The following is a 24019-nucleotide window of genomic DNA, read 5'->3' as shown; positions in this document are numbered from 1 at the left end:
AATTAATGTAAAGTCAAAATAAAGATTAGGGACAGCCCCCTGTAGTGGTGCCCATATGCAGTGCCCCATGTGCCCCAGGAGAGGACCCCCTTATGCAGGCCTCCAGTAGTGATCCCCCTATGCAGTGCCCCTTATACAGTGCCCCCAGTAGTGGTCCCCCCTGTGCAGTGCCCCTTATATAGTAGTAAGCCTGTTATATAGTGCCCCCAGTAGTGGTCCCCCCTGTGCAGTAAGCCCCTTTTATAGTACCCCCAGTAGTGATACCCCCTATGCAGTGCCCCCAGTAGTAGTCCCCCCTTGTAGTGCCCCCAGTAGTGGTCTCCCCCTTGTAGTGCCCCCAGTAGTAGCTCCACCCCCTTGTAGTGCCCCGAGGAGTAGTCCCCCCCTTGTAGTGCCCCCAGGAGTAGTCCCCCCCTTGTAGTGACCCCCGCAGTAATCCCCCCTTGTAGTGCCCCCAATAGTAGCCCCCCCTTGTTGTGACCCCAGTAGTAGCCCCCCTTGTAGTGTCCCCAGTAGTGATCTCCCCCTTGTAGTGTCCCCAGTATTGCTCTCCCCCTTGTAGTGCCACCAGTAGTGCCCGCCCCCCCAGTAGACACACATAATAAAAAAAAAACACCTTAATCCTCGCTCCCGCCACCGCCATCCGCTTCTCCGTTCGTCTTCCCGGGCCGGGCCGCTCTGCATTATGGGAGAGATGTCATGACGCCTCTCCCATTACCCACTGCAGGAGCCTTAAGATGGAGCGGCTCCTGCAGTGGGCGCAGCAGCAGTCAGTGAGAGTCTGACAGACTCTCATTGGCTGCCACTCAAAACAAACACACGGCTGTGTGTTTGTCAGGCACTGTGTAGCGCTGACCGAACTCCGAACTGTGTCACAGAGACACAGACTGCCTGCGGCCCACATGGCGCTGCGGCTCGGGGGGCCCATGGCACCCTGCCCCCCGGCCCAGCCCGCCACTGCATCCACTACATATAGTTCATGTAACTAATTTATTACCTGTAGCAATACTTTACTTAAAGTGTTTCAAGTTTCCATCCAGCAGATAAAATCACCGGTCAAGGTGTAGCAGTGAAAAGATAAGGAAATATTTTCTTTGTCCCTGGCGTCCCAGTGCACACAGTGTTAGTGTTATCCGATATCACTTGTATTCAATCGGTGCCCCCTTAGATAGTAATATAAATCCTTAATATTTACCCGTCAGTTGAAGGATAGCGTGGTCAAGCTGCAGGGAATCCTGATAACAAGGATTCCTGTGCCTGCAAGATGATAACAGGGGGGCGTGATCCGGAGGTATTGTTGTATTCCACCACTGCCGTAAATCAATCTTTGGTACCGGGCAGTGTACACAATCTTGTCCCGAGTGCCAAGGTCGATGACCAGAGTCTGCATGTGGTTGGAGGAATCGGTGTCTGTTTGTCAACATGGGGACCCGGTTCGCACTGAGTTTAACGAATCTCTAAATGGGCCGCTTCGAAGAAGAGGTGATCGGGAGTGGTCCATATAGAGATAACCTGGTCCTCTATGGCCATTTTATTGATGATTTATTTATTATTTGGAATGGGGGTGCAGCACTTGCACTGGATTTTGTGAATTATTTAAAGTTTAAACACCAACACGTATAACCTTTCTTTGACCCACACTTTTGATTATGAGGTTGTAAACTTTTTGGATATTGCATTTTCGATTATAGATAATGTTATTGTTTCATCTAATTATATAAAACCTGTAGGTGCAAGTAAATATCTACACTTTACAAGCGGTCATTACAGACCATGGATAAAGAATATACATAGAGGTATGGGAGAAAGAAAGAAGAAACAGTAGATAGATATAAAAGTCACAAATTCAGATATACTAAGTTCAATACTAAATCAAGAAACATAAAAAAGATCTTGTTCAATAATTTCTCCATTCTAAAACAGGACCCTATATTAGAAAAATGCATCAAGAATAAACCTCTGATTACCTTTAGAAAAAATACAAAAATCAGGAATATATTGGCGCCTAGTGAACTGAGGGTGAAAAAAGAATCCTCTATATATACATGGCTACCATTTAGGCCTGAAGGTAGTTACCATTGTAATAGGAATATTTGTCTGACATGTAAACATATGAAGAATAAAGTCCACAGTGTTATAACTTCTTCTGTGAATGGGGAATCTTTTCAGATTAAACAGTTCATGAACTGTGAATCAACATACTGCATATATGTCTTACAATGTCCGTGTTCCCTACAGTATGTTGGTAGGACAACTAGGTCTGTCAAATGCAGATTTAGGGAACACAGACAAAATATTATTAATAAAGTGCTTACGCACAGTGTTTCACATCATTTCTTACACTGCTACAGTGCAGAAACCAATGGTCTATCCACTGTGGCAGTTGAACAAATACTTAAGACAGGCAGAGGAGGAAACAGGTTTTGCAAATTATGTATAAAGGAATCCGCATGGATCTTTAAACTGGATACCCTCAGTCCAGGGGCTTAAATGAAGCATTAGACTATATAGCCTTGGAGTAATAGACCATGGTTATTCAAGAATTAGACATATACTTTATCATGTAAGCCCTTAAGAGAATAATAGGGGACATATGGATGTAAGATTGCAGGCAGGGCCGGTTCTAGACATTGTGGAGCTTAGGGCAAAAGTTCCCAGTTGCGCCCCCCCCCCTCAAAAACAATATATTGTATAGACAGTGGCCGGCGTGACCAATCGGGGTGGTGGCCACAATTCATCACACTTTGGTGGCATACCCAGCACTTACTGAGGTGCTGGGCTTCCCCCAAACCCTCCCCTTATGATAAGTAATTGCTGTACGCAGTAATGCGCCTTACACAGTAAAGCCCTTTATAACACATTATGCCACACGCAGTAATGCCCTTTATAATACATTGTAGGAGCTGCTCTTCAGTAGTATATGGGTATGCAAATGAGACTGCCTTCGGTAGTCAGTGTCAGTCTCTATTGGTAAGTGGTACCTGGGTATGTGTAGGAGCCTGTATCTAGTGCTGAGTGGTATGTGGGAATGTGGAGGAGTCTGCCTCCATTAAAAAAGGGTATAAAGGTAGGTGGTGAAGCCTGCATCCAGTGGCGAGTGGTACCTGGGTAAGTGGAGGAGCCTACTGCCTCAGTGGTAAGGTGTACCTTGGTTATGTTACCCCCAGTGGTAAGGGCTACAGGTGCATAAAGATGCCTCTCAGCAGGAAGGGGTACCTTCCTGGGTTGCTGAGCCTGCCTCCATTAGCGAGGGGCACCTGGTATGGATGAGCGGCACATGTTGTAGAGCCTGTGTCTCTAATGGGTATGTTGCAGAGCCTGTTGCCGCCATTGGTAAGGGCTATAGGGGTTATGCTGCAGAGCTTGCTGCCCCAGTGGCAAGAGCTATAGAATTATGTTGCTGAGCCTGCTGCCTCAGTGGTAAGGGATACCTGGGTATGTTGCGGAGTCTGCCTCCATAAGCAAGTGGTATCTGTGTATTTGGAGGAGCCTGCTTCTCATGAGAAGGGGTATTGTGTGCTGGGGAGCTTGCTATCAACAGTGGTACTTGCCTCGATGCCCTCGAGCTGGGGCAGGTAGGTGTATGGTCCGGCGGCATCATTGTGCCTGAGCCGCAGTCTGTGCTGCAGAGCCGGTGCAGTGGCAGGGGCCGGGCCACTGGGGTTGTCAGCCTCGTGCTGGCCGCTGTTAGTGTAGTAGACATAGAGCAGCAACAAAACCCAAATACCATCACCACCTCCACGAAGTACAAGCTGGAGCACACGCTGTTAGCCTCCTGTATGCCGGACCAGCGAGGGCTCCTCCTGGAGTGGTGGGGTGAAACTTACATACAGTCCTCCTTACATACATATATACAAACAGTCCACTTTGTTACTTACATACACACAGTCCTCCTTACTTACATACTTACATACATACAGTCCTCCATTCATACATATATACAAACAGTCCTCTTTATTACTTACATACATACAGTCCTCCTTGCTTACATACTGCATACAGTCCTCCTTTCATACATGTATACAAACAGTCCTCTTTATTACTTACATACATACATAAAGTCCTCCTTACTTACATACAAACTACATACAGTCCTCCTTACTTACATACAAGCACACAGTCCTCTTGTATGATTCCAAGAGTCAGCGATACAGGTATGCTATCATGTGCTAACAGCCCCAATAAGCCATACTGCCACCCTGATGCCCGCCAATTATCATCTTAGTAGCAGGAAGCTGCCAGGCTTGGCTAATGCTGCAGCCAGCTACTCAGCTGTCAGGATAAAGGATCCTCCATATCATGCACAAGAGCAGCAGTGCAGCAATCGATTACACTGGTCTGAGGCAGGTTATTTAATGAATAAGAACACCAAGCCTGCGCTCCTCGGGCCGGCACAGTGGGGTCGTGAGTAGCGGGCTGCGGCTAGGTCCTGCTACATATGGGGGACTTGGCGGCACCCTTGCGGGGTCTGCGCTCCGGGCGATGGCCCTGTTAGCCCGCCCCTAGAACCGTCCCTTATTGTAGGTATACCTATAATGAAACGAGGGACGTCTGTCACCGTGGGATTAGAAAGGCATAGGTTATATATCTGCATTTATATTGATCCCTATTATATATTATTATCTGGCACCACAGGAGATTTGGATGGACATTTAGTTTACTGGAGTTGATGATATAACTTGTGGGAGATAGATGAGTTTATGATATGTTGTATGTGTACTCCAGTGGAATACGAGGGACGACGGTCGCCGTATGTACCACTGGGTTAGATATATTATGGTGGTAGAAATGGAAGTTATCCCCACAACCGATATATCACATTGTGTGTTTAGTAAAATATATGTCATATCAATAAATGTTACAATATCAAAATACTGAGTCATATATATTCTGTGTCCTTCCCTTTTTTTTATCGAAGGGATACACTTATACACATATACAGTATACATACATTAAGGTGTGTCGAATTTGTTGGCCTAAAATACAGCTTATTAAATGGGAGGAACTTGGAAACTATGAGAAGAGTAGAGATATAGAGGAAACATAGAAAACTAAGGAACCAAAAAGTTTAAAAATAAAAACATAAAAGGAAGCTTGTTTAAATAAAGAGTTATTGAATGAATAATAATTGGAAATAAATAACTACTATAATATTATGACCATCATAAATTATTAGTGAAAAGGGGTATGAATATTTATAAGTTTATAATTCTATTAATATCCTTATTATAAAAAGTTTTTTAGATTGTATACACACATATATAGTAAGTTTAAATATCATGGTGTATTGGAGTAACCGTGACATTCTTTATTTTATTTTATTTCTATAGTTTTTAGTTACTTTATTTCATATTATATTATATTATTTTATTTATATATTATATTTATATTATGTTAATATTTAATCTGGATAATAATATTTATTGGATAAGAGAAATCAATTACATGTTGTAGGTCTCTCTGCATTAAAAAATTGAGATTTAGAATAGAGAAATGTGCTTAAATTTAAATCCACTGTATGAGGTGTTTTAAAAAGGAATCAAAAACATTGCATTAATTGAATACCGGTGCTTTGGATCAACTAATTATTAATTGGAACTTGGCGGAATAAAAGGAGGCAGAAATGCCTGTATCTTTAGTCTTGAGAAAGTCCTGGCAACCCACGGGACGAAATGCATTGACAAACAGACACTGATTCCTCCAACCACATGCAGACTCCGGTTGTCGACCTTGACACTCGAGACAAGATTGTGTACACTGCCCGGTACCAAAGATGGATTTATGGCAGTGGTGGGATACAACGATACCTCCAGATCACGCCCGCCAATTATCATCTTGCAGGCACAGGAATCCTTGTTATCGGGAGCCCCCACAGCTTGACCACACTACCCGCCAGCTGATGGTATCTTGCAGGTACGGGAACCATGGTATCGGGATCCCCTGCAGTATGACCATGCTATCCTTCAACTGACGGGTAAATATTAAGGATTTATATTACTATCTAAGGGGGCACCGATTGAATACAAGTGATATCGGATAACACTAACACTGTGCACTGGGACGCCAGTGACACAGAAAATAGTTCCTTATCTTTTCATTGCTACACCTTGACCGGTGATTTTATCTTCTGGATGGAAACTTGAAACAGTTTAAGTAAAGTATTGCTACAGGTAATAAATTTAGTTACATGAACTATATGTAGCAGATGTTTCAGCTAAATTATCAGCCACTTACAGTGATCCATTTTTCTGTACAATTTTTGCACATTTCTCAGAGATCACCTTATTGGGTACGTATTGTATGAAATTATTGTTGCTATTATGTAATTTTGTGTAACAATTATTCTGATATTTTATTCACCATTTTTAAATATGTACTTTTTATGTGTATAATTAATAAACCTATATTTGGTATGATAAACAAGCCTCCTGCCTAATAATAGAGAGCACTACGTTTTACCATATGTATTTTTGCTGCCAGCGCAGTAATTATTGTTTATAATATAGTTTTTTTTGGGATCACAGTGATCTTATTGGGTTTAACTGGACCCTATCAATTATTTGCAGCAGGTACTTAATCCAAGAATCCTAATAAATAACAGCGCCAGGATCTGTAGTGCTTCACTACATTATTTTGATAGACCTGTCCTCCCAGCAGTTGGTTTCCCAGCACTGAATGCCACTCTGCAATGGCTCTATATCTTCCATCTACAAAGTGATGTTGATAGTTCATGACAAAGGACAGTTTCAGGAGATACAAAATTGAAAGAACAATGAACCTGATCACCCTGAATGACCTGATACAGTGGGAACCGTTACAGCCAACAAAGTCACTGGTGATATCTTGCTGTGGCATTTTGCTTATTTTGTAGATGCTGTAAATTTTTGATTTTATGTAAACAGTTTTTGATTCAAAAATAAATATGTAAAGGGCTTCTTGACACCATATTAGCAGGTGTGTATCTGTATACTGTACTTATATAAATATATATCTTCTTTCTCTGTAAGCTGTACAATGCATTTCCCTCTGTGATGAGCTGGTTTCCTGGAATTCAGAAAACAGTGATGAAAAATAGAGATGAGATGCACAAATTTGTTACAAAGACTTTCACCGCCCAGAAAAAAGAATTGGATGCTAATGACCAGAGGAACCTTATCGATACGTTCCTGGTGAAACAACATGAGGTAATGTGGCACTTACTGTTTTGTGATGTATTTTTGAGAAAAAGACTCGCAGGGGGTGATTTAGAGGTGGACGCAGGAAAAACTATCGTGCGCAAGTGTCCGATGGTTTTCCTCATGCATGCATCCTAATAACCTTGTGCATGCCTTGTGATGGTTAAAGCACTTATGCAGAACAGGTCCTGCGATCTTGCTTGCAGACTCCCCAAGCCACTGCATGATTGGCTTACTGGAGCATTTGGGGGACGGAGATTGGGCGTGCCAGGTCACCATTCCTGAAAATGGGGGCATGTGACACAAATTCCTTGTCTCTTACTCAATCTGGGCTAACAAATTAGCCTCTTGGCAACTGTGGCATTTAGGAGTTGCTAGACCTCCCTTCCTTTTATATGTGAATATGTGATATTGAGAAAGTCTTGGATGTTTTTCCTTTTAAAGAATATGTAAAAAAATAAGTTTACATGTTTCAAAGGAATTACAAAAGGGATTGCTTGGGAGAGGTACAAGAGGAACATCATCTTAACAGCTGCCAGTCATGAGATCTCATAATACTGAATAATTGCAATCTATGATAATAAAGATATGAGAGGAAATCCACATTGGCAGGTATTTTAAACAGAATGTAGTTAGCTTTACGGCGTGTTGGATGTCGATGGTCTGTATACCGGCGCCGAAATCCCGACAGGTTGGCATACTGGCACCAAAATCCTGAAGGGTGTTAGGGGAGGTTAGGGTGCGGGGTTAGGGTTAGGCATTAGGGGAGGGTTAGGCACCGGAGAAGAAGGTTTAGGATTATGGTGCCGGGAGGGGGAAGTTAGATTTAGGCACTAGCGGGGAGGTTAGGTTTAAGCACCAAAAAGTGGGTATTAGGTTTAGGATGCAGGGAGGGGGAGTTGAGGCTAAGGCACTAGGGGGGAGGTTAGGGTTGGGGTTAGGCACCGGGGAGGGAGGGTTGGGTTAGGGTAGGAGTTAGGAAAACACTCACCTGTCTTCCCTATGGGTGTCGGGAATCTGGCTGTCGAGATGCCGCTGTCGGTATTCTGACCAGCGGCATCCTGATAGCCGGGATTTCATACCCAACCCATTTAAACATGTGACTTGGCAATTATGTGGGGTACTAGGAGTAATGCAGTTTCAAGGAGTCTTGAGAGAATATGGGTCTGATTCCGAGATTTACACTAATGCAATCGCAACTGAGATCTCATGGATCACAATTGCTAAAATATGCTAATTCCGTCCAAAACTTACCTGAGCATAGGGATGCCCACTGCGGCCTTTTCCGATGCCCACTGCGGCCTTTTCCTATCCATCCGATGACATACAATAGCATAAACATTGGCATAATCGACGCACATAGGGCAGTCACACAGCATGTAAGTCATGTCTGACCTATCTCATACTCAGAAGGAGATTGCAATGGCTAATTTATGCATTCCATTTTGTAACCCCACCCCCCCCACCCCTGCCTCCCCCCCTCCTTGTTACCTCCCCCAAATGCTAACAACCTGTCACTGTTAAATAGGTTTTAGGGTCTCAGCATTGGTGATAAAAAATAGTACGTCATCCGCAAATACGGAATGTTACTTTATTAGTAATGTAGTTTATGCATTTTAGGAAAAACAAAGTCAGGAATTATTTTTCACCAATGAAAATCTAACAATGCTTGTGACCGACTTGTTTTCTGCTGGCATGGAGACGACCTCGACCACTCTGAGATGGGCTCTTCTGTTGATGATGAAATACCCCGAAATACAAAGTAAGATAACATTTTGTATTGTTAATATACCATTTATTTTAAATATTTTGGTGGTAAATTAAGTGTCAGCTTTAATAAGTAATTTGTAAGTGTGAGGACGCCACAGGTGTTTTGTGCTTAATGAGCTTCACCTTTTATTTTGGAAACAGGAAAAGTCCAAAATGAGATTGATAAAGTTATTGGTTCATCGGAGCCTCAGGCAATACATCGTAAAGACATGCCCTATACTGACGCTGTTATTCACGAGGTTCAAAGATTTGGAAATATAGTTCCGACTAATCTCCCGCATGCAACTACTGAGGATGTCACATTCAGAGGGTATTTTATCCCAAAGGTAAGATGTACATTTTATTGTGTTTCCCATTATTGTACAGAGGCGTCCTTATTCACTGTTGCTCATGTTGCGCCAAATAGTCCCTCTCGGTGCGTCAGGTCCAGGGCAACTTGGCCGAGCCAAGAGTCTTTCTCTCTCAAAATGTGAGTCTGATTCTGATACTTAAAACAAAACAACTGGGAGTGACAAAACTACATTGCTAGCTTGCACTGCTTAATTTGATGTACAACATTTGTATACAGATGTGTTCTCACACATTTAGGGGAGTTTTTTGTGGATTTGAGGTATGCTGGGCAGAACTTTGACCAGGGGAGCCTGTTCTGAGCCTTCCACTGGAAGGATTTGAATGTAAATTCTTAGAGTGGTAACATTGGATTTCAGAAGACATACTAGAGGGTTGAGGTTCCAGTCAGACCTCTTGTTGATGTATGCTGAGCAGAACTTTGACCCAGGGATCCTTTTCTGGTCCTTCCATTGGATGGATTTGGATGAAAACTTCAAAGAGGGGTGACAATTGGTCTGGGATGCCTAATGGAGTGGTTGGGGTCCCGATCAGACCTCACAGCGTAGTGAGCCATGCAGAAATTTGACCCAGGGAGCCTGTTCTGGGCCTTCCACTAGATAGATTTGGATGACATCACACCCTTGCACCGATTCGGATGAAACCAACATGAGCTGGTCCAGCTGAATCCTTGCCAGCATGTAGGGGAGTTAGGGTCCCGGTTGGACCTCCCAATTGGCATTTGCTAGACAGAATTTCTACCCAGGGAGCATGTTCTAAGTCTTTCACTGGAAGGATTTGGATGACATCACATAATAAAAATTAATAGCTTGAAGATTTAAACCCGGGCAACGTTGAGAACTTCAGCTAGTGCATAATGTAATGTAAGATACTATGAAAAGAATCTATTAACAGGTTTTTAGATTGCTTAGGATTTATAGGATTTAGGTATTTCATTATTCATTGCCAATTTCCTACACAAGTATTGTGGTTAGGATTAGGCTGTGTGTGTTTGGGCGAGGGATTGAGGCAACAGTTAGGCTCTCAGGTGAGGGGTAGGTGTTAGGGAAGGTTTAGTGGAAAAATACTCACCTGCAGTCTGCTCATCAGAGGTCTGCACCACAACTGCTGATCACATAACTGCTGGGTCCTGAAAGGTGATGCTGGAGACGCCTCTGCTGCCAGTGTAGTGTCTGTATATGTGCTCATTCACACAAATATACATGGTGGAGATCAGGAGCTGTGGTCAGCATGCTTTCACTTTCAACATTTTTACTAAACTGAGAACAAACATGAAGCAACAATATTTTGCAGCAGCTGTAAAGCAATGCAGTAAAATAACACAGTGGTAAGACATGGAACTGTAGGCATTAAACGATGTGAAGCTAGCAGAGCCAGATTCCAATATATAACAATTCCCTCCCCAAAGTCCAGTCTTTGTGATACGTGTCTTACCCGAGGAGGGTAACGGCGGTCCTCATGTAGGACCTGTGAACTTGAAGCATGAGAGCTTATGGTGTCTGCAGTCTCCACCAGATCAGTGTTCACTTCGACAGTATCATGGGGTTGAAACAATTGCGCTACCCCGGACAAGTCATCCGCACAATCCTCCATATCTACTGGTGCAGGCACTGACACCAAAGATTCTGTAGCAGATTTTTCTCCATCAAGCGCAGGTAACTTGTTATGCTTTTGTGGTTGATCCAGGTGTCTGTGCTACAGTACATCGGGCTCAATTTTCACTATGTATGACAATGACCCTCTACATTGTGTAACCTTTGTGATTACCCACTTCTGCTCTCAATGGTAGTTAAGTGATCACACAGTCTGTCCTATCAACAAAACCTGAATTGTGATGGCAACGGTAACTCATGAGACTGCTTCAGTTGCCGGTCATGAATCAGTGTGTGAATATCTGGTTTAATTAAATCCAGTCTAGACCTAAGGGTCCTACCCAGGAACAACAAAGCTGGGGTTTGGTTGGTTGTGGCATTACCAGCATTCCTATATGCAAACAAGAAATTTGAAAGATTGTGCTGTTACGTTCCCTTGTCTGTGCGCATGGTGCGGTAAGCTTGCCTTAAAGTTTTTATGAAATGGTCAGCCAATTCATTCGAAGCCAGATGATACAGGGCGGTGGTAGAGTGCCGAATTTCATTTTTCTTCATGAAGGTCCAAAACTTTTTAGCACTAAACTGAGGCCCGTTATCACTGAGCAACTGTTCCAGTACCCATGTTCTGGCAAAATGACTCCTCAACACTTCCACTGTGTGTGTAGTAGAAGTGACTGTAAAATATTCTGGCCATTTGGAACAAACATCCACCACCACCAGAAACATGGACCCCAGAAATGGTCCTGCAAAGTCCACGTGAATCCGCTGACATGGGGTGGATGGCCACCCCAAGGGTGCAACAGCACTGGTGCAGGCATATTTTAGACAGTTTGCTACCCGGAACACTCTCTGGCCAGACCCAACAATTGCTGATCCAACCCTGGCCACCACACAAAACTCCTGGCCAGTGTCTTCAATTTGAATACACCTAAGTGGCCCACATGTAATTCCACCAAGACACTTGTTCACAGTTTAACAGGCATGATGATCCGCAACCCCCAAAGGAGGCAGTTGGAATCAACTGTCAACTCACGTCTCCAATGAAAGTAAGGGACCAGCTGCCAGCACACTTATGCAACCCATCCTGTTTGTGTCTCTGTGAGTACTTGAGCCAGGATGGTGTCTTGAGCCGTCTCACGGCTGATCAAATTGGCAGTTATGGGAAGACATTCCACTTGCATCATTGTGAAAACATCCCAAGGCTCCTCAGTTTTCTGTGTCAATGGGGCGGTGTGTAAAGGCAATTGTGACAAACCATCTGCGTTAGCATGTTGTGCAGTCCGCTTAAATTCTATAGTATAGCAATGTCCACCTAAAAACAGGGCCCTGGTGGTCAGTTATAAGCGTGAATTTCTTGCCATATAAATGCTGATTGAACCATTTTACACCCCAAACCAGGCTTAAGACTTCCCTGTCAATCTGTGCATAGTTACGTTCAGCCTTGGATAATGCCCGAGATGCAGAGGTGATTGGACGCTCCTGTCCATCCAGCTTAGTATGTGACATGAAAGCTCCAATGCCATAAGCTGAGGCATCACAGGCCACTCTAACAGAAAGCGAGTGGTCATAGTGGGTTAATACTGTGTCTGATTTAATCAAGTCCTTTGCATGTGTAAAAGCACGCTCTCTTGATCATAACCATTTTTGACCCTGCTGGAGCAACTGATGTAATGGATGCAGAACTGTTGCTAAGTTAGGAAAGAATCTGTGGTAATAGTTAATGAACCCCAAGAAGGAGCAAAGCTGGGACATGTATTTTGGCGGGGAGCCATTAACACAGATTCCACTTTTTCCTGACATTTGTGCAGTCCACTGGTATCAATAGTGTGCCCAGAGATTGTAACAGAGGCCATCAATAGTGTGCCCAGAGTATGTAACAGAGGCCATCAATAGTGTGCCCACAGCATGTAACAGATGCCATGAATAGTGTGCCCACAGTATATAACAGAGACCATGAATAGTGTGCCCACAGCATGTAACAGAGGCCATGAACAACTCACACTTGTCTCTTCTGGCTCTGAGCCCATTTGTTCAAGGCGTTGCCACACCAGCTTCAGGTTTTTAAGGTGTTCTGCATCAGATGAGCCTGTCACGATAATGTCATCTAGATAGCAGTGGGTACTAGGAACCCCTTGTAACACTTGGTCCATGGCTCGTTGCCAAAGAGCAGGGGCAGAAGTGATGCCAAACACCAAATGATTGTACCTGTAAAGTCCTTAATGTGTGTTAATGGTGAGGAACGCCTTTGAATCATCATCAATCTCCAGTGTAGGTACGCATCAGCTAGATCAATCTTTCTAAACTGTCCTCCTGCCAGATTTGCAAAGATATATTCAATTCTTGGTAACGGGTAGTGATCTGTCTGCAGTACTGGATTTATGGTGACCTTAAAATCTTCTCTTAGTCATACCATGCCATTTTTCTTTACTATTGGGACAACAGGAGTTACCCAAGGGCTTCAGTCCACCTTGGATAAGATTTTCTCACTTTCCAGTCTGTCCAACTCCAGCTCTACCTTCCGCCGAATAGTGTATGGTACCGGGCTAGCCTTATGAAACTGGGGAACAGCTCCATCTGTTAGCACTAGCTTCCCTTTTATGTGCTGCAGAGTCCCAATGCCTGGTTGGAAAACAACTGTAGTTTGGTTAAGGACTGTCTTAAGGAACAAAGTTGGGGTGTGTGATGCTTAGGTTTTTGATGGATGACCAGTCTAACTGAATTTTTTGCAGCCATTCCCAGCCCCACAATGCTGGGCCGCCCTTTTGATTGATGTATAAGTCCAGAGTCTCCTGCTGGCCATTATATTGTACAAGTACAGGCAACACCCCGCATGGAATGACTTTCTCTCCAGTATATGTTTTGACTTGAGGAGTATTGAAGTTTTGTTTATTTTGACATTTTTAAAATGACGTTGGTACTCTTCCTGTGACCTTACAGAGACTGCTGATCCTGTGTCCACGTCCATTTTAATAGGTTGGCCATTAACTCATGGAGTGGCCCAAATTGCTTGCAAACTGCCCAGATCATTGTCACTGTCTGATTCCACCTTGTAGTCTTCCAAAGCGTATGTATTCCATACTTTAGTGCGATTTTGTCTCCCACCAGTGGCCTCATAGTGATATGCCTATGACTGGCAAACCTGCTTAATATGACCTTTTTGTTGTATTTCCTACACAGTTTGTGTTTACACCTACAGTCTCTGGGTGAATGTGTACCTGTACCACAGCAGTAGCATACATCTAACGGGGCACCATGTGCATGCAAAGGTGTTGTTGTTGCCACCATTTTGTGAACTTAAGATGCTGACTTGCTTCCTATCTGAAGTTCTATAACATCTTTAGCTTCAGCTTCTATAGACAATGCCACCTGAACTGCACATTTAAATGTAAGATCTGTCTCTGTTAGTAAACGATCCCCTCGCGAGACCCGGGTGACATTCGGCCTCTATAAAAGGCGCGGCGCCCTGGAGTCGGCACCATTTCGGACTCCGGAGTCTGTATGTAGTTGCTGTCTGTAGTTAGTTAGTTAGAGTGAGACTATAGAGAGTGTTAGATTATAGAGAGAGAAGAGTAGGCACTGGCAGTGTTCTTGCCGCTGACATTTGCCCTATGTGATTTAAAGAAAAAAAAAGCCTCTGTGACTTTACTGGGCATAAGCCCACTGTGTGTGCTCTGTGACTGGGCATAAGCCCACTGTGTGTGCTCCATGACTGGGCATAAGCCCACTGTGTATGCTCCATGACTGGGCATAAGCCCACTGTGTGTGCTTCGTGACTGGGCATAAGCCCACTGTGTGTGCTCCGTGACTGGGCATAAGCCCACTGTGTGTGCTCCGTGACTGGGCATAAGCCCACCGTGTGTGCTCCGTGACTGGGCATAAGCCCACTGCGTGTGCTCTGTGACTGGGCATAAGTGTGCATGTCCTTTTTAAGATCCAACATAAGGGTGGGAGGGCCCAAGGACAATTCCACCTTGCACCACCTTTTCATTTCTGCCACTGCTGTGTGACAATGTTTCATACATGTGCTTTAAACTGTGGTGTCTGTGTCACTGAGCTGCTGCTCTGACGCTTGGTAACCAGTCAGCTCACTTAAACCTTTGGACAATATTGGTGAAAACTATAATTTAAGCTGTGAGGTGGTCTAAATTGTCTGTAAATGACTGTAAATTTATGTTATTGAGGTTAGTAACACTCTAGGAAGAAAAAAAAGTCCAGTTTATGTGATTTTAGCTTTTTTTGCCAATTTTTGTAAAAAATCCAAATCCAAATCCAAAGCCAGTCACCTCAGTTTGGAAAATCCAAATCCAAAGCCGGACGACTAATTAGAATCAAATCCAAATCCGGCAAAAATGGTCCGGCGCACATCCCTAAAAATAACACAGTGGTGAGACATGGTACTGCAGGCATTAAACAACATGTGAATTATGGATGGCCATCGGTGGGGTGTCCATCGATGGTTACCATCAATGGACCCATCAGTGATTACCATCGATGGCACACAAACAATCTATGGTGTACCATCGATGGTTTGCACCCCCTTGATGGTCATCTCTGCTGCTGGTATGGCGACCGTGGTCCAATCAAAAATGGGGGCAGCAGCCCCTTTACAGTCAGGAGCACAGCACCCCTACACCCCTACCTACACCGATGACAGGTGTGGCTAACATGGCACGCACACAGAAAAAAAAATAATATTTTTTTTTCACACTCAGACTTGGTTCCCGACTCAGATCAGGGGGGGGCTCGGGGGGGTTCGGATTTCGGAAATCTGAACCCGCTCATCCCTAATATATATATATATATATATATATATATACAGTATATACAAGAATGGGCAGGGTACTAATACATTTTAGATCTAATCAGCGGCATATGTATATTATGCATAATTATAACCCTCTGCTGTGGCACAACAGAGAAGGCATACATTATATAACACCTGGAATATGGCGCCTGCACAATTTTCCCAGAGGTTTGTGCTTGCACAGTAGACTGGCACAGTGCCAGTGTATACCATATGCATGCACTGGCACAAGGGGGGCACTCAGAGACTGCACACAGGCCCCATCCCCTCATTACATGCCATTGAGTCTAATATAAACATTAGGAGTTTGTTCTTGTCCATTACAGTAGCCAGAGAATTATTACACTACTTAAATTAGTCCACAAATAGCTGCATATTGAATGTGGCCAGGTCTTCATAGAGTCCCTACAAATTAGGGGTGATTCAATTGTTTATCCGGCAGCTTTTTTTTTTTTTGAGGCACCAGACGGAGCAATTCAATTGTTACTCTGTCAGAGCACGATAGACGTTGGCGCCGGCACTTCTGCTCAGAAGAGTGCCAGCAAAAATGTGAGAGAAACCCGTGGTTAGGGCGCCCTGACCGCAGTTAGACTGTAAAATGGCTAAACCCAGTCTAATAGGGCATGAAGAGGGCGATAATTAATGAGCACCCAGAACAATTGAATTGCATTTTGGAGAACTCCTTAATTATTGCCACCCACGCAACAATTGAATTGCCCCCCCAATGAGTGTTGCGGTAAAGGTGACTGGGTGCCCCCATCAACCACACTGTGATACAATACATACAAACTCCCATCCAGCACAAGCTAGAGTAAAGTTTAATACTACTGTAAGCTGTAGATATACTAAATATCAGTTTTTCAAAGCTGCTAATCATCGCTGGCGTTGACGATTGGATTTAAAGCTACAACAGAAATAAATGGTAAATCAGGCTGGATCATCAGTGGCATTGACAGACCGTGGGTTAGTAAATCTACCCCTAAGTATAAACAGGGTCTGAGTTTTTTAGTAATACAATGGGCAGACTATGGCCTGTATTCAATTTGAGCCGAGTCGCGTTAATTTAACGTGGCTCGGACTTTCCGCGGGCTTCGTCTGTTTTGTAGGCGTTAAAGTATCCCGCGCATGCCCGCGTATCCCCGTTTTCAATTTGAAAGTAGGCGAAAACGGCACCCGGCAATACTTGGATCGGCGAAAACAAACGGGAATTTTTGGGAAATAATTGTAGGACCCCCCTAAAGATGTCCAGACCTCGGGGATCACTATGGGTACCCCCGTTTTTGCCTGCAGAAGAAAGTCAGGGTTTTTAAATAGCCGCGGCTGGTGTTTTTTTCCTGACTTTGAAGAAGTGATGCAGAAGAGAATTTAGTTTTTTTTTTCTTTTTTAAAAGTGGTCCCATCATATTTGGGGTACATGAAAATGGGTACTAGCATATTTTTAAGTCCCTAAAGGTAATTTTATAAATTCTGCAAAAATACACCTGCCGCTACTCTGCGCAATAAAAAAAACACCTGCCACATACTTGGGGACCCCACCAGTATTAATGTCATTAGTTTGGCTTTTTGTTTGACAATTTTTTTTTGTCACCCCAAAATTATTATTTTTGTTTTTTGTGGTGTCCCGATTTTTTTTTTTACACATTGTTTTTGGAACATTTTGTTTTAAGGGGGCATTCCCAAAAGTACAGACTATTTTTTATAAGCCTGCACCCCTAAACCCCAAATCTAAACTTTATTTCACTTGCTATAGTTATAAAATTATCCCTGTTTTTTTACATTGAAATTACAGGTACCGCATGTGTGCTGGCACTTGTTCCACAAGTGCAAAATGGCAGGCATGCTGGCACTTGTAGTTCCACTGTAAAGTACAATTGTGTTACACTATTTGCCCCCCCTATTACCCCCATACCCACTGCTCCAGGGGTATGGGGATGAGCCCCAGGCTTCAGCATAAGCCTGTGGTGCTCGGGAGAGGGGGGACCCTTTTTTGGGGGGTCCCCGACTCCCCCGAGATCACCGGCTTGCGCTGACTGACTTGGGGTGCTAATGCTTTGGACCTGGAGCCCCGGTGATTGGGTCTCCGGGCTGTGGCATTACACCCCAGTCAGTTGGGTCTGGTGCTGGTCTTAAATATAGGGGGTACCCCATGTCTTTTTTGCCCCCTATATTTAAAACCAGCACTAGTCCCTGCAGCCTGGTGTTGGTTTCTAAAATACGGTGGAACCCTACACATTTTGTTCCCCATATTTTTAGAAACCACCACTGGCTGGCAAGCCTGGGGCTGGTTTGGCTTTTGGGGGGGGACATTATGTCATTTTTTTTGAAAATTTTTAGTACTTTTTTTTACAGGTTCAAAAAAACAGGAATTTTCAGAAAATATTCTACGGACCCCCCTAAAGATGTGTAGACATGGGGGATCACTATGGGTACCCCCAATAGCCGCCGCAGGTGCATAAATGCGGCTTTGAATAAGGTGATGCAGAAGAGCATTTAGAAGTTTTTTTAGGGCAAAACAACTATGGCCATCAAATTTGGGGTACTTGAAAATGGGGTTCAGCATATTTTAAAGTTGCTAAAGTGACTTAAAAAAATCATGAAAAACCCACCTGATGCAAACACCTGCAATAAAAAAAACACTTGGGGCATACTTGGGGACCCCTCCAGAGTCAAGTTCTCTATTTTTTAAGTTTGTACCCCAACTCTTTTTTTTTCACCCCCTTTTTCAAAGTCAATTTTTGGGGTGCCCTTCATTTTTTTTTTTTTGACACAGATTACCTTTGGGGGATTGTCTGAGTGATGCATGGGGGTTCGCGAAATGTTGTACCCCAAAACCCCAATTGTGCACTTTTTACCGCCTGCCATTCATAGGCGATAGTTTACCGCCTATTACATTGCATTGACTTAATGCCTAGGCGGAAAGTCTTTCAAATTGAATACGGAGGAAAACTAAAACAGGCGATAATGACGTCATTGGCGGTAAATTACCGCAAATCCGGACTTAACGCCTCAAATGGAATACGGCCCTATGTAGGATCATGTGGGTGTTATCAGCCATTAAATCCTGTTTCTATGTAAAAATGTTTAAATGTTTGCACCAGGAACTGCGGGGAAATACATAGAATTTTATTACCAATATTAACATTCAATCCCCCACACTTGAATTATTCTGTACTGAATCTGTATTGAAATGTTATTACAGGGGACACAAATAATCCCATTGCTGACATCAGTACTTCATTGCAAGGATCACTTTAAAAAACCAAAAGAGTTTTACCCGGAACATTTTCTGGATGCCGGTGGAAATTTTGTGAAGAATGAAGCATTCATGCCTTTCTCAGCTGGTGAGTTAGACATATTCTCTCTTAGGCCCTGACTCAGAGCCGGACGCTCTGACAGAGCGCTCGCTCTGAATCAGGGCCGTCCTTCTTAAGTTTTAGAGCGGCCTCCTGGCCGCTCGTATAGCTGTGGGTGACCACCCACAGCTATAGCGAGCGGCCAGGAAGATGGTTGCGATGGTCAAGACCATCGCGACCATCGGGCTTGCGACGAGACCCTTGTGATAAGGTCTCATTGCCGCAAGCCCTGGAGTGCTTTCGGCTCTATCAGAGCCGAAAGCACTCCCACTGACATCACCATGGGAACGCCTCCGTCTGGGCAGCCACGCCCCTGGCACACCCACCAAAGAGGGCGTGCTGTCACTCACCATCGACAGCACGCCCCCTTTGGTACGAGACCGTGAGCGATGGCTTGCCTGTCACTATCCGGGTCTCGCGCATAAGCACGACGGAGCCGGCTCTGTCATGCGCATGCACACTGGGCCAACATCGACCCGCTTGCGAGTGCTCAGCGCTCGCGAGCGGGTCTGAATCAGGCCCTAAGATCCTAAAGTATGTTATCCAGAAATAAATAGTGGGAGAATATGGTACGAGAGATATTGTCTGAGCTGAGACTGCTTCATAACCAAGTTGTCTCATTTGTCTCAAGGATGTGGACCACTCCAGAGGAGGGAACTCCCATATTCTATTTGAGAGAAACAGGAACATATGTATATAATAAAATTGACTGCTGATAAAAATTATGTCATTGTGTAATGGCAGTTGGCCTGAACTGTGACCCCTCCCACCTGTGTCAGAGATGGACAGTGGAGATTGAGGGGGCGGTGATAGAGAGAGACAGGCATTGCTTAAAATATATTTGTTACTATACATTAAGAATGCTGAGGGAGCATGCTCTAACATTAGAGCACAGAGTGCACTCTGGGCCTGATATATTGTAGAGACGGACGCATTGGCAAATATTACACAGATAGAGTTATTGTTTGCCATTGTGTATGTGTATAATTCACACTGCACACATGCTTCGATTGTTTTGCGATTACGTTCGCATAGAGGGTTCACTTGCAAAGTGAGAGACAGCCAGCATTTCGGGGAGGTAACGGGGAGTGGTTAGGAAAATTCATGTGTATCTGATCATTTAAACACTGTTTCATGGGCCGTGCATAAATTAGCCATTGCGATCACTTTCGCAGCGTGAGAACTCTCTGCATGTGAGGAGAGCTGCGGTGTTTGCGGCTAGTAAGACTTGCTGTATATGCTGTGTGCAGCGGCGTATCTATGATGGGTGCATGGTGTGTGGGGCCCTGCAGGGCATTTTTGCCAAAAATACCCTGAAAACTGCATGGAAAGGTTTTGCAGAGATTGCTATTTTAGGCATATTTATCACATCTTCTCCACATCTGAGATGCGTATTGTGATAAATAGGCCCCTTGTAATCAGAAACCTACATTTCCTTACAAAGCACCAGCCAGTCATACAAATAACCCTGCAGCCTGGACTGATGTTTGGCGATCTAACATCAAAACCAATATTCTTCTAACACATTCAGGGTGCTCACAGTCAATAGTTTGTCATAATTTTATAATCTTGAGGGATCATTTATCTCCTGTCTTTTATTTGACCAGGATCTAAACCGCTCTGAATATACTGAAAGGGAGATGTATCAAACTTTGAAGATAAATAAAATGGAGAACTAGCCCAAAGCAACTTCAATGGTTTGTGTACATCTCCAATCTTCGCATGTACAGATCTTTTACTGCGAGCATCTCCTAAGCTACGATTGACATGCTGCAGCCGCTTCGGGGCGAGGAGGGTGCGGTGATAATAATAATATACCAACCTCATATGATTTGAAATCTCAGGCTGTGACAGGGCTGCTTCCTGCTGAGTTACTCAAGGACCCCTTTGTGAGGTAGATGTGGTAGCTGCCTCCCCTGGTTGTATTTCTTTGCAGTATTATTGGCAACAGCAAGTCCCCGCCCCATGCTCCAGGCAGTATCTGACTATCAGAGGGGAGATTGAGCTCATCGCTGCCTCACCGCTTGTCTCTCTCTGTATTTACAGTGAAGCGCTGCAATTTGGCGTGTTTTGACTATAAAAATGATTAGATTAGTACAAAAAAGATATTTATAACTTATAAATATCTTCTTTGTATAATTTTAATAATTTAGTAAAAACTCTAGATTATGACAGGTGAGGCTCTGTCTTCCCTGCCTCCCCTGACTGCATGTCACTTATAAGAATGAAATAAACATTTCAGAGTCTGCAGTGTCCAAGGATTTGCCAACTTCTAAGAAAATTAATTAATAATCTTCAAAGTCTGCTTTTGAAGATCTAAATGTTCGCAAGTTTAATTCGGACTCTTTACCCAAAGCCTTCAGATGATCATCCCCAAGAAACATAGGGGGAGATGTATTATAGCACCACTTATTGTGCTGCTATACATCTTGGAGGAGAACCAGGAAACAATAACGCAGAGATTTGTTAACATTTCGGCTATGGAGAGGGGTAGAGAAATATCCTCCTCCAGTGATCGCTGCAAGTCCCACAGTGCATCAGCCTAATGCTCATACGCCGGGTCTTACCTCCGGGGCCGGCCCACTGCACATGCCACATACAGTAAGTGCACTTATTGATTTTTGTAACATCTGCATTTCTCATTTCCGGTGAAATCGTTAGATGTTTGCACATACTGTAGTTAGAGTTTTAGGCCTGGGTTTCTTCTTGACATTTTCCTCATCTCATTCCTTGGCTTACTTCTGTGCATCTCATTTTGACCCCAGCTAGTGCCCACCCCTCTATATCATCCTTTGGGCTTTGGCATGTTACCAGGCCTGGCAAGCCAACTACAATGTAAGGAACCAACTCAGAGGGACGCGATAAGCCGCAGCTATGAAATCAACTCTTAGTAAATATACCCCCTAATATTTTTGTAATAAGCTTTTTTTAATATTACTTACACCGGCACATCTCAATATATATACAGGTCCAACATCTCTGATGTGATGTCACAGTATGCACACGTTTTGAGAGGAAGAGAATATTGCATAGAGAATTGATCAGGCAGATAATCACATACTGTGCTGTGCTGAATTGTGTATGCTATAGTAATATTATATGCTCTGACACGTGTTCCTTTGTTCTAGGTAAGAGAAGTTGTGCCGGTGAGAACTTGGCCAAAATGGAGCTCTTCATGTTCTTCACAAAGATGCTGCAAAAATTCACTTTTCAGGCTCTTCCAGGGGCCACACTGGACTTAACCCCTGCAATCGCTTTCACCTGTATTCCTATGAGCTATATGATTTGTGCTGAGCCTCGTACATAACATAAGATTGCAAAATACCCTAGCTGGGTTTATGAATACATAATAAAGAATATACCTTATATTCAAACCGTTGAAAGTCACTTACTATGTCTCTGCTGTCTGTAATGTAAAATGGGATTATTACTCCCTATCATCTTTGCTGGTGCAATGGACCACAGTCCGTGCAACCCTACGGTCATACAATCCAGCACCAATCACAGTGAGCACCAAGTGCACCACCTACCTTAAGGCTTGCTGGACTCACACATAAATGTATGTGAATGAGTGGTACTAATGTGGCACAATCTCCTACACTTTATCCCAACCAAATTACACCAAAAAAAAGACTTTCAACCCAGATAAAGGCAGAGAGACATGTGCAGAAGCAAGATCACAACTTTGTTTAACAATACTCAGGAACATACCGCAATGGTAAACAGTCTTGCAAATGCCAGCTCGAACAATCCTGTATACAATATGGGGGTGGCCAGCTGTGCTGGGGCCTGATGTTCCCACCTACCTTCTCCTGACTTTGCATAAAGAATCCCCCACAAGAGTCAAGTAAACACTTTTTTCCATAACTTAAAGGAACTGTCCTCATGGCCATTTCTTGCACCATCCAAAGGCAGCATACTGCTAGGCCTTTAATCTAGACAAGAAAAAACAGACAAAAAAATCCTGAAAGGGACTGCCACTTTTGTGGATGAGGTGCTTGGTTTGTTTGGGCCCCACAAAAAAAACATCTTGGTACAGTAGTTTGGTTAAATCAAGCTACCAATGGGCTTAAGTCACTAACAGTGTTGGAAATCATCCTTACAGGTGGAAGAGATCATTATCATTCTTATCATCACCCTCGTCACTGTTAATATCATCATCATCACACAATATTTTGTAATCTCCCCTGGAATCCACCATTACAGAAGTCTCTGTCTGTTGTATTTGGCGGCAAAGGTCTTCCTCATAGAATTTGTAGTTAATTATGATGAACATCAGTTTTTCTACATTTTTGGAGGTTGTTACCTACGTCAATCGCTGTCAAGGTCCCCGACTGTGCTAAACACTTTTTCCGAGTACACACAGGAGAATGGGGAGCTTAAGTAAACCAAATACTGTACATACCTTTTTTTGCATGTGGGTAAATACTGGCTGCCTTTGCATGTAGCCCACAAATGCTGGACAGCTTTATTTTTACACTGCAATTTAGATTTCAAATTCAAATCTTTCATATTTTAAATCTGCCCCACCTGCAGTGCAAAATGGTTTTACCAAGTTACACAGCTACTTACTTTTTCTTACTCTATTCCCAAAGCTGAATTAGGCCCAATGTTACTTGCATTATCAGAAATGACAAATCCTGAGGAGAGTCTTACTGGAGTAAGCCATATTGCTATAACATCCCTGAGTTTTTTCAACAGATTGATATCTGTACTGTATGCCTCTTATACCCCTTTTACACCAGAGCAAAAACCTGGTTTTTTGCTGGGTCTACCCGGGTCGCAGCTCAGTGTAAAAGGGTCCCTGAAAAATAACCCAGGTCAAGTGACCCAGCAATTCAACCCAGGTAGCTACCTGGGTTGGACCCAGGATGGACCCAGATAATGGTGCAGTGTAAACGGTGCAACCCGGATTATCTGACCAGGGTCATGCCTAAAATTAGCTGATTGGTGGTTGTGGAGTAGTCAGCTCCCACT

At 43.7% G+C, this 24019-nt stretch overlaps 1 protein-coding gene across 3 annotated transcripts in view; it reads left to right on the top strand.

Annotated features, from left to right (window-relative positions):
- The window catches only part of LOC148533766 (cytochrome P450 2C5-like), a 58237-nt gene extending 35888 nt beyond the window's left edge, over window positions 1–22349 (top strand). For all 3 annotated transcript variants that reach the window (XM_088467346.1, XM_088467345.1, XM_088467344.1), the window contains 5 exons: window positions 7008–7184; window positions 8796–8937; window positions 9087–9271; window positions 18889–19030; window positions 22171–22349. In XM_088467346.1, coding sequence (XP_088323472.1) covers window positions 7008–7184; window positions 8796–8937; window positions 9087–9271; window positions 18889–19030; window positions 22171–22349 — 825 coding nt within the window. The remainder of the gene's footprint in view (window positions 1–7007; window positions 7185–8795; window positions 8938–9086; window positions 9272–18888; window positions 19031–22170) is intronic.
- Window positions 22350–24019: the final 1670 nt, after the last annotated feature.

The sequence above is a fragment of the Taudactylus pleione genome, unplaced genomic scaffold, assembly GCF_031769625.1.
Source record: "Taudactylus pleione unplaced genomic scaffold, aTauple2 ptg000070l, whole genome shotgun sequence".
NCBI classification, from domain to species: Eukaryota; Metazoa; Chordata; class Amphibia; order Anura; family Myobatrachidae; genus Taudactylus; species Taudactylus pleione.
This window is presented reverse-complemented; position numbering and strand designations above follow the sequence as displayed.